This window comes from Lichtheimia ornata (genome assembly GCF_029851405.1).
Source record: "Lichtheimia ornata isolate CBS 291.66 chromosome Unknown scaffold00141, whole genome shotgun sequence".
Lineage (NCBI taxonomy): Eukaryota > Fungi > Mucoromycota > Mucoromycetes > Mucorales > Lichtheimiaceae > Lichtheimia > Lichtheimia ornata.
Window position 1 is genome coordinate 23,794 of NW_026695460.1, and position 11,958 is coordinate 35,751.

Sequence of the window (11,958 nt, forward strand, 5' to 3'; positions counted from 1 at the left end):
GATGATGAGGCATACAAAGTAGCATCATGACAAGATGAGCAATGACCATCAAATATACATGGATGCAAATGCATAGTGTCGGGCAACCGGGAAAATGAAAGGAGGCAAGTTTCAAATAGAATGGTGAGTAGCAGAACGTGATGCGTAGGCCATGGAGTGTTACACGAGGTATAGGACATACGTCTCTTTTTCATAGCCAGCGCAAACGGGTCGTTTTCATCAGGTACTCTCACTCCGCTTTATTCTTTCTTGCAGCGTTGCTCTTGCTCCACTTTCGTTTTTCCCTTTACAGCTCTTTCATATCACTCACTTTTGCACACCCGTCCTTTTTTCCCTTTATCCTTTCCATTGTACACGCGCACTAGCAGTCTCTCGTTTCTTTTATCTTGTCCTACTCAACAACAACACCCCCATTCGGCTTTTGACAGCCTCGCCTTTACAACATGTCCAAGGTGCCCATTTTGTGCAGAGTGCAAGCTCGGTACCCATTCAACTCCAACGACCCCTCATCGCTGAGTTTTCAACAAGGAGATTTCATTGAGGTTCTTACCAAACTCGATTCCGGTTGGTGGGATGGCTGGTACGCTTTCAACATACACATACCCAATGTCGGTAATAGAGCATGACTAAAAAGACAACGGTATCTAGGTGCAACGGGGTGCGTGGTTGGTTTCCTAGCAACTATGTCCAAATCATTGATGATTATGAGCAAGAAGATGATACTGCAGAACATCGTGGCAGCTTAGCGGATCCTCGATTACATCGTGAGGAGGCAAGTCGTTGAATTGAATGCATGTTCGAATTTCATTGTTCTGACGCTTGCATATTGCATATATTTAGAATTTTACGCGATACACGTCCACATCAGACGAATCAGATATTGTCACCCCAAGAACAAAGAATGGTGTTCCTCTTCGCACGAATCATGAGTATCGCCTAAGTCTTCCTTATCAAGGCCTCGATCCACCTGATCTTTCCAAATCATCCATGGCTCAAGTGAAAACAAAGCCGATGTTACCGCCCAATTGGTCTCTCCAAATGACTGAGGATGGATCAGAGTGCTATTATTACAACCATGTCACCGGGGAAATGCGATCCACCCATCCAGAAGATGTTTCGGATACAGAGATTGATGACAATGCATCTTATGGCGTCAATGGCTCAATTGATGATGAGGAGGAAGAGGAAGAGGACTATGATTTCAAATCGGTTGATAGTCGTCCTTGGGAAGAACGCACACCGGATGATAGTACTCCTGAAAAGGTAAAAGGACATTGCTCTGGGGGAGGTGAACCATACACACATATTGATGTGATGTTTTGCGACGACATGTAGCAGATCCCTTCTCCTTGGATGAAACGCACCAATAGTCAAGGACGGATATGTTATTTTAATCCTGTCACGAATCAAATGGTCGTTGATTTATCAGAGATTGATCCAAGCACCGGCAAGGTAAACATCATCACCATCCCCAACATTACCATTTATGCTAATACGTGCATATATAGATCAAATCGGATGAACAATGGCGACCTCCTTTACCAGATGATCCACCTACACCCTCTATACCACCAAAACCATTACCACGATCACCCTCACGACAAACATCGGTTCGCCGCACATCCGTCATTGACAACAATGAACCATTGACATGGAACAAGTTGTCAGCACATATTGCTTTGGCGATTCATAATCTCAACACGGCAGCCAAAAATGGTCAAAGGACGCTATTTATCCCCAACGCAGCAGCCATTGTCAACGCTATACGCATGATGCTCATTACATCTGGCACCATTGATAAGGAATCCGTGTATATCAAGGGCAACTCTGTACTACGTGCACATCACCGTGCTATGATGGCATCCATGTCCAAACTTGTCCTTTCCTCTCAGCTCAGTGCCGACAGCACCAGTGAAAACATTGGCAAGATGCTTTCAGATTCCAACGAGTTGCTTTTGGCTGTGCGTAATTTTGTAACCACTTGTCAAGAAATTCCAGTTGCTGTGCAACACATGGATCCTATATTGACCGACAAGGCACCACGCAAAGCCGGTGACTCTTCAGCAGCAGCAGCAGCAGCAGCGGCAGGAGCAGCTGGCACACCACGTACCAAATATACATTGCAAAGCGACCTTGCTGATAATCTCGAGACGTATGGTGCAAGCATGCATGAGTCTTTGGAAGCCATGTTACAAAGCATACGCCGTGATGTTAGCTCTGAGGAGTCACGTTTTTCATTGGCAGCACTTGTATTCACACAATTTCGCAACCTTGCCAATCAAACAGCACAATTTATTGGGATCATTGAAGATATCGATTACAATGGCATGGATGAATCACCCAATGTATTGGAATTACGACGCAGCCGACAACGATTGTCTGATGGGCTTGGTACCTTGTTTTGTTGGATGCAATCCATGACGGATGAGAGAACGGCACTCAAAAACGTGGTATCAGAAATGGAAAATGCATCAACATCCGTCAGCAATTCCATTCGTTCCATTTGTTCATGCGTTGGACAACTTGTGCGTGAACGAGGAAAAAGTACACCCGCTACACCCACAAGCAATCAAGCACCCTTATCGCCATCACCAGCAGCAGCAGCAGCAGCAACAACAACAACATCCACCAATCTTGCCGATTCGGTTATCCACGAGGAAGAAGAAGAAGGGGCATTGGAAAAGGAAGAGAGTCCAGCAGCAGCAACTGAAAGTATCAGTGAAACGGCTACAACATCAACATCTGCATTGGAAGAAAGTGAAAGTAAAGCAACATCAGAGGCCGTGCTCACGACTCCTGGTTCACCTACAGCCGAATCAGTGTCACCTCCAGCATCCGTTACAAGTGGCCTAAGTGCAGCAGAGAGTACCCGATCACCAACAACAGCGACAGGCTCGCAATCCAAAGCTACTTCAAGGAAGCTACAAAAGTTCTTTGGTGATGATGCACCTGCTGCCGTGGCTGCTGCATCCAAACCTTCGGTCAATGAGCGTATGTCTTTCCTCGAATATGACTATGAACCAAACGAGATTGTGTTCAACATGGAAGGCTATGTCAAAGGTGGTACTTTACCCGCCCTGGTGGAACGATTGACATTGCACGATTATCTTGACATGAACTTTATCAACACGTTCCTGTTAACGTATCGATCCTTTTGTTCATCCATGGAACTTTTGAATCTGCTAAAGGCACGCTACAATCTCAAAGTCCCCGAGGGCCTTACAGAGGAAGAAGAGGAAATGTGGACACAAAAAAAGCTCAAATTGGTGCGATTGCGTGTGTTTAATGTCCTCAAGAATTGGCTAGAGTTGTATTATAACGAAGACGATCATATCATTTTGGAGCCATTGGAGGAGTTCACAGCAACAAGTATTCGCAGCTCATCGAGTTTCTCGGCTGATCAACTTGAAAAGCTGATTCGTATGCGCAAGGAAGATCAAAGCCAAGGTGGATTGAAGAAAATGGTATTGACCCTTCCTGATCCTCCAGAGCCCATTCTTCCACGCAATAGGAAAAAGCTCCGATTGATGGACATTGACACTTTGGAAATGGCGCGACAGCTTACCATCATGGATTTCAACTTGTACAGCTCTATACGACCTGTTGAATGCCTTGATAAGGCCTGGTCCAAAGACTCAGGAGATGATACCAACGTGGCAGTCAATATCAGAGCATCTATTGAATATTGTAATGAGGTGACATCATGGGTATCGGATGCAATCTTGAGTCAAAGCGATATCAAGAAACGAAGCAATGTCATCAAACACTGGGTACAGGTGGCAGAGGCAAGTAGTGAAAAAGGACATTTATGTATATCCAATACGACGCTAACATGAAGGGCGTTTAGAAATGTCGATTACTCAACAACTTCAACACTTGCATGGCCATCTTGTCAGCCTTTGATAATAGCTCAGTGGGACGACTCAAACGGACATGGGAGGTGAGTAGTAATGATGATGAATGGAAGGAATGGAAAACTAATGCAATTATCCAAGATGGTGGGTGCACGGACCAACCAAACCTTATCTCAGATTCGCAAGTTGATGGGTGCCAATCGAAACTTTACAGAGTATCGAGCCATTATTCATTCAATCAATCCACCATGCATTCCTTTCCTTGGCATCTACTTGCAAGATTTGACATTTATCGAAGATGGCAATCCCAACTATTTAAAAAAATCCAAAGAGCTCATCAATTTTGCCAAACGAGCCAAGACAGCCGAAGTGATTCGTGAGATTCAGCAATACCAATCGTCTCTATACCGCCTCAGACCTGTTGAGGAACTGCAACAATTCATTCAAGCCAATCTGCAAAGCACACGTGACGAAGAACAATTGTATAATGAAAGCTTGAAGCTCGAACCTAGGTAAATTTATCTCTCGTATGCTTTTGTGATGATGATACTAATCATGAATCGATATAGGGAACGCGAAGATGAAAAGATCACTCGCCTTTTGCAAGAATCAGGATTCTTGTAGTAGTAGTAGTAGCAGCAGTAGTAGCCATATTACACCCCCTCATCACAGCATAATAGTAGTAGTAGTCAGTAGTAGATAATATAAGATTTTCCGCCTCCCTTCCCTCGCAACACACACACTCTCTCTCTTTCCGTTCATCATCATGCCATTGTCAGAATATGAAAAGAAACGTCTTGAGAATATAAAGTAATATCCTAGATTCATATTCCCTACCACTCGTTTATTCACTTGCAATACACCTCTAGACGTAACCAAGAACTATTGAGAGAACTCGAGATTCCACAACTGGATCCTTTGCGCAAACGATCGGCCACACCCATCAAGAAGCACACACCAAAAAAGGCGCCAAAGAAGGAAAAGCAAGAACCCACACGCCAATCAGCACGATTACGAGGCATCAAGGCTGAAAATGTTCCTCCACCCAAAAGCGAACCAAGTCTTTATCGTTCATCAGAGAAGAAGGCGGAACGCATTGATCGACTCGATGACGATCAGCAACAAGAGTTTCTCGCGATCCTGCGTCAAATGCCCAATACGCGCCCCGCGCCACGTGAGGCCAACAAACAAGATGTGGAGACACAGTCAACTTTGCGTAACCAACTCGAGGATCTTGAGATCAGGCATGAATGGGCTACTGTCAAGGTGACACCGGATCGTATCAATTGCAGCGTGTAAGCAAAGCCATCCTTCATCATCGTTCACAAAGAAGAGGGGACATTCATTGTTAAGGATTTTCATTGTTATCTTGTAGATTTCACCCCTCCAGTGGCAAGATTTTGGCATGTGCAGGTGACACGGCAGGCAACCTTGGATTTTGGGATGTGAATGGTACCAAGGAGAACGACTTTGATGATGAGAAAGAACCCGTGATATACGCGTATCGACCCCACACTCGCACCATCACCGATTTGCATTTTGATCCTACGGATATATCAAAGTTGTATACGTCTTCTTATGATGGCACCATCCAATACTTCGATATGCAACAAGCAAGCTTTCATTCAGTGTCGGTGGATTCGTATTCGTTTACCAATTTCGATTTTTGTGATAAAAAGGTAAGCTACATCAAGAGTGGATCAAAGGATGTGGTTGTTGACATGTTGCCTCTGGTAGATCTGGTTTTCAACTTCGGATGGTGAAGTGGGCTCCTATGATTTACGTTCCAACAAGACACACGTGCATGAATTACGACAAAAGAAAATTGGGTGCATCCATATCAACCCCAAAAAGTCCCATTTATTGGCAGCTGCGAGCAATGACAGGACGTTGACCATTTGGGATGCACGCTCGTTCAAGTCGCCATTGCATGAAGTAGAGCATGGATACGCCGTTACCAGTGCCTATTGGTCACCGCTAGGGAACAAGCTTGCAACAACATCCTATGATGATCATGTGCGCGTGTTTGATCTCGACAAGTCTGATGAACTCTCACTACTATCAGCCATTCCCCATAACAATCATACCGGCAAGTAGGTATCAAAATGTAAAAGTAGTAGGGTATGGGTATGATGAGCTCACATGTATATATTGATAGATGGGTCACCATGTTCCGAACACGATGGAATCAGAATCCAGCAGCCCTGAGTCATCAACATTTTATCGTTGGCAACATGAAACGTACCATTGACTTCTTTTCTGGAGAGACGGGCCAAGAAATGTGTGCATTATCGGATCCTGACAGGTTGACCGCTATTCAAGCTGTAGCTATCTTTCATCCAAGTACCGAAAAGACGCTGGTTGCTACAGGCAATGCAAGTGGCCGAATGGCGTGTTGGTCATAATCTTAGCCTTTTTTTTTACCATAGTTGCTTTTATTCAATATGTATTACCAAGATAGTGCTTAATGCAGTTAGTAAAGGTTTAGAGTGCTATATCTATACTATCTTGTGTGTATCAACGAACAGATGAAGACGACCAAGATTTGATAATAGACGATAGGGGGTATGATCCGATGATGCTGAAAGTCCACTACACTACACACATTTTATACCTTACACATGGTGCTCATATCGAGGCCATGATGTCCAAAGACTACAAATTTCCTAGTCCTACACATGGTGCTCATTACAAAGGCCACAACATTTATACTACCTTTGCCTCTTCCTCCCAATTTTTGTTAAAGACAGCATCGAGCATGCTAAGAAAGAGGATGCTTTGTAATGGCTTTAGTAAAGTAAGGCTGCTGCTTGAGGACCTGGGAATAAAGCAATGATAGTTGCTGTTGCTGGTGTTGGATCATCATCATATCATCATGTAAATTGTAAAATCACACACTCCATTTGGCTATATGTGAAGATCATTCCTTTTATTTCCATACGCCTATTGTCTATCATGAGGATGATGATGGTGATGGGTGAGTTGTGTGTTTGAGTGGATGGTGGTGTGTGTGGGGGAACAACAGCGGGGGATTTAAAATCGGGGGGTAGCTCGACGACTTTTGACAACGCGTCTATTCTCTTCCAAGTCCCCAATCATGGTACAAGGCATTTGTTACTTGCCGTTCGAAGACTACGACGTTATTGGTGCTATTACCCGTACACTTGTTTCCTGGAATGACGTATACCATTTTGCACGTTCTTGTCGCGCCTTGTGGGAGATAGTCAACAACCACAGAATCAGCTTGCCTTGGGCAATTCAGCAGTACGACAGCGTTTCTTGTGGACTCCCTCACTCCATTTGCCAGTGTCTCCTTTTGAGTGATTTGAGCAGCAATGGAATTGGACCTGTGGAAACTGCATTGCGACACCATTTTGAGCACGTCACGATTATTGACATAACAGCTTGCACAACAGTATCAACAAACAAGGCAAAAGATCTGGTTGATTTGATTGCCAGGTGTCAGCGAGACATCAAGATAGTGGTTTTGGATGCACACAATGACACTGTTTCATACGCCATTACTCGCCAGCTTTCACGATTGAAATCATCATCAACCATCACCATATCCACCATGCCACCAAAGAATGATCTTGCGCCCAGTACCAAGAGGACCTTCACCAATCGTCATGATGAGGATGATGACGCATATGAAACGCCACACCAGATTCGAGAAATGAAGCGATACGCAAAGAATCTTGCCATCAAATCGGGTGATGCTGTGTTGCGCCCACGCGAGCATGCTCCCACATATGTATCAGCACCTTTTCCAGTGGTCGGCTTGTTCAGCGATCGGAGAGCAGCATACAACAGCAGCAAGCTCTCATTCATGGATGATGCAGAACTTCTTCCTTCAGTATTGCATGATGCCGATTCGATCAACAAATTGGTGAAGCGACATGGAAATCAATTCATCGAAAGCATTCTCTTGTTTGATGATTACTATATTTTTGTCACGGCTTTGGATGCATTTGTACATGGGAAACCATTGCTTGATGATTGTGCAAACCTCGTTCAGAAGCCATTTCAAGAGACACCTGAAGCTCAGTTACGTGCAAAAGAATTCCATGGCAAGGAATATTATGAGATCTCGATTTACTTTGGCAATTTGGAATTTCTCGTTGTGGGAGGGTTCTTTGGATCGACAACTGGAATTACCCGGACTGGATTTCTCGGCTCATCCATACACAACTTGCCACTTGCGCTGCGATCATGCAAACAGTCTTCGGAGATCCTTACACGCGCACTAGCAGCAGACACCACTCATTCCAATCGGCTCTTACGCCAATATGGGAAGTTCAGCTCACGATACACCTGGCAGTTCCTGAGCACCTACTATGTCATCAAGGGATTTTATCCTATTAATCCACTCGACTACAATGGCCATATACTTGTCCCAAAAGCCAAGGCGTTCACCACCGATACACTCATTTCTGTCATCCTTCGCAGCACATCTCGAGCAACATTTACACAATCTGATCTAACAGCTGCATTATACGCAACCATGCAAATCCCTTCAGTGAAGAAATTGCTATCTGGTGATAGCAGCATCATGACGTTCAACAACATCATCTCAAAGGTCACCACGTCGACGAATGAAAAGTACTGTACAGCCCAACTGCAAGAAGCTATTCGCATTATGGGGCTCATGGAAACCGCTTTGCAACAAGATGAACAGCACCACAACCTTCTGGGTATGCTTCCTACGCTGAAAGAATCATGTCTGTCATTCATGAACAACGGCTTTGCCAATTCCCTCAAACATGGAAACACAGCAATCATCAAATCAATGAGCGTTTATCATCCACAATTGTTCGCAGTATGAATTATCCACTCTATGTATCACTTACGACCCCTATTATCGATGTACGAAGCCACTCTTATATCTCTGGCCAACAAGCACAATATCATCAGTAACCCTATCCCACTTGACAATGATGGTAAGAAAGGTATAATTGGACGGGAAGACTTGATACTAATACTAGCTTCTAACATTTATAAGGATATACTCGAACAAGCTTCACACAAAGTATCAGCACTGGCATTAATTATGAACCAGAATCTTGACTTTCTACGGATGTAAGTTAAGAAGGTGGCGCCCCACTTACTCTTGAAAACGATCATTGACATGCTTTTTATGTAGATGAGCATTTTTAATTTTGATCCTGCGTTTTCTCTCCAAAGTTCGCATGTGCTGGGCTATTTTATGAAGGATAACAATGCTCAATTTTGGTGTCACCGTCACCGTCGAGATTTGGAACCATTACAAACCCACCACTGCCATACTACAATATTCAATCACTCGATCTCAATGTCAATATCAGTTGATTGGGAGGGGTTACACCTTTCCACATGATGATGTTAACGTCCTTAACTTGGTTTAGCTCAATGATTCTACTTGTAAATTGTTTATTTAATACATGTAACTTTTTTGACACGATCATACGCAGTGGCAGTGTATTTCCTCTATGTTGCTTGCTTGTTGCGGGCCTGTGGTCCCAAAAAAAGGCAAATCTTTTAAGCAGTTGTCATTTTGTCGGGTTATAAAGGTGTCAGCGACTAAAACGTGATACGATAGAAGAATGGGGAATGTGTGTGAGTTACAGCAACCCGTGAGTGGAGCAGCGAAACAACCGAAAATCAGAAGGGCGACAAGTGTGTTTTTGCAGCTCCGCCTACTTTTTCCCACCCGCAGCTGTACTGCGTGCAGTTTCTCTTTCTCTGGACAACAGTTAGGAACCCGTGGCAATGCTCGCTCGCGCATACCATGTGTTTGTTCAGCAGCAAAAATGTTTGTATTATGGTGAGATGCCATGTACTTTACAGAGTAAGCTGCATTCTGGCAGATGAGACGTTTTCGTGGTGAGATGCCATGTTGATGTTGACTTTGCTGGACTAGCTGTTATGGCTTAGAGAAGATTACACCCTGGCTTTTGTGTGTGATCGTCTCATTGCAAGCCTAGATGCCTTTACAAACTACTAATCAAGCTTTATAATAGTTCAGCTACTTTAGTCTACTCATATTTACCACGTTCGAGGCGGCAACGTTTAGCAGCAAGGGTCCCTTTGTATAATAAATGCTTTTTTTTATTGTGGATACAGTTGGCATGATTTGATTTTAAGATTATCCGATGTAGCTATGGTTACATATCCTATGTTGTTAACTTGGTTGGATACAACGAGTGCTTCTAAATGAGGATAGACCATTTTATACTCACTGTGTATATTACACAAATCATTACACTCGTTCAAGGCATCATAAGCAGCTGGGGAATCAAAGTGAGCCGACACCATAGGAAAACGTATCACTGTTATCTCCCAAGCATGCAGAGCAGTTTTATTCTCATCACGGCACTACATACACTTGACATGAAAGTTTCGAGATACAGGGGCTTTATCCAGTGTTATGTGATCTAAGCTGAGGGTGATGATGGGAGCATGGGCATTCCGGTTCGGTCATGTTCTTGGGTAAGGTACACACACGTCTGCATAGTTGACAAGTTGCAGGATGATTTTGACAAGCCATATACGTAACTTTGTAGTCGGCCATGGGCATACGGACGGCATCACCAATGCTTTACATATAACTTTATATCCACCTCCCCCCTCCCCCCACAACCACCCTGAAAACCATATCACAAATTTGTGCAATAAGGATCTTTAAGCTTGGATTCGGCTGCATAAATAAACTACCTTTGTAACCGACCTGCTAAATAATAGTCATAAGCTAGCCAAGTGGAAGAATTCTTGTAGCCGCTTCGCTGGCATCCATTTCATTGTAATCCTCATCGTGATGGTAATTGTCGTCTCTACAAATAAGAAAGCAACCAAGTTAGGCCATCTGATACCGGGACTGATGACGATTTGGTAGTACCATTAGGCGGTCATCTCTAAGGAAAAAAACAAATCAGGAGACATCCACCACCATACGAGCAACGTCGGGCGATCCCTTGTTCTTGAGAAAGCACTGCACGAATCACGCAAGGCCAGTTCGATCCATGGCAAGGAAGGACATCACTTACGTAGACTCCAGGCTCATAGGTGTCCTCATTCATCCTCTCCAAAGAAAGAACGATCCCCAATCCAATCCTTCCAATCATTTCCCACCTCATGAAAAGAAATCCTCAAGGGAAAGAACGAGCCTATCACGAGAAGAGCGTGTTGGTTTGCACTGATGTCAAGCTGTTGCAAATCCCTTTTTACCTCAACACGGTGACCATGCTCTTCCAAAAACCCATCGTCATCGACCACTTGATACAGGCTGGGACTTGAACCCAAAGAGATGATGATGATGCCCCCAAGTTGCATTGCCTGACCAAAGAATCCTATTCGATTCATTATTAGCACACATATACAATAAACGCCTTTTTCATTGTTTGTTTCATTGCACTTACCTTTAGCATATATAGAAAGACCCGTTGTTGCTGGTTACTGGAAACCGAAAACCACGGTGTGGTGTTCTTGAGCCGAAACGAAACGCCAAACCAGCCAACGTCTTGGAACCAAACTTGCCCTCTATACAAGCTAACACGTTAATGGAACCAATTTAGCTGCAACATTGGGCTCTGAATGTACCTGTTGACACGAAGCATAGAGCGGGAATAGCAACGACATCGCCATGGCTACAGCGAACCACCCACTACGCTCGCTCATTCCTCAGCACTTGGATACACACACTCCTTGCCTATGCATGTTCAGAACTATATTAACACCTCACAATCAACAAGAGAACTCTTTTATAATACATTACCTTGATGGGAATGTTGTGAATGGGTTGGGTATAAAAGGAGAGGAGGGATAAAGAGAAGAGAAGCGTTGTTCCCAAATTTGATTTCCATAGCGACAAGTCAAATTCTTACACTGGGCGCCAAGTTAAATCCCTCACTGCGACTATACTGAGCCCATTCGCTCAACCCACATGCCCAACACACCCATTATCATCCTCATGATAGACAATAAGTGTATGTAAATAAAAGGAATGGTCCTCACATATGGCCAAATGAAGTGTGATTTTACAATTTACATGATCCTACACCAACAACAGCAACCATCATTGTCTTACTACCAGGTCCTCAAGCAGCAGCCTTCTTTACTAAAGCCATTC

General features: G+C 43.9%; 3 protein-coding genes across 3 annotated transcripts; all 3 read left to right on the plus strand.

Annotated features, from left to right (window-relative positions):
* Positions 1-443: 443 nt before the first annotated feature.
* On the plus strand, positions 444-4,478 carry O0I10_012641 (uncharacterized protein; the record flags this gene model as incomplete). The annotated part of the gene is made up of 8 exons (XM_058492532.1): positions 444-580; positions 649-772; positions 841-1,263; positions 1,339-1,452; positions 1,509-3,770; positions 3,848-3,940; positions 3,996-4,366; positions 4,424-4,478. The coding sequence occupies 8 exons, from the start codon at positions 444-446 to the stop codon at positions 4,476-4,478; spliced, it is 3,579 nt and encodes a 1,192-aa protein (XP_058336707.1).
* Positions 4,479-4,620: 142 nt separating this feature from the next.
* Positions 4,621-6,259, plus strand: O0I10_012642 (uncharacterized protein; the record flags this gene model as incomplete). The annotated part of the gene is made up of 5 exons (XM_058492533.1): positions 4,621-4,664; positions 4,724-5,149; positions 5,230-5,533; positions 5,592-5,947; positions 6,013-6,259. The coding sequence occupies 5 exons, from the start codon at positions 4,621-4,623 to the stop codon at positions 6,257-6,259; spliced, it is 1,377 nt and encodes a 458-aa protein (XP_058336708.1).
* A 692-nt stretch (positions 6,260-6,951) lies between these two features.
* O0I10_012643 (uncharacterized protein) lies at positions 6,952-8,679 on the plus strand (the record flags this gene model as incomplete). Its single annotated transcript, XM_058492534.1, has 1 exon — positions 6,952-8,679. The coding sequence occupies one exon, from the start codon at positions 6,952-6,954 to the stop codon at positions 8,677-8,679; it is 1,728 nt and encodes a 575-aa protein (XP_058336709.1).
* Positions 8,680-11,958: the final 3,279 nt, after the last annotated feature.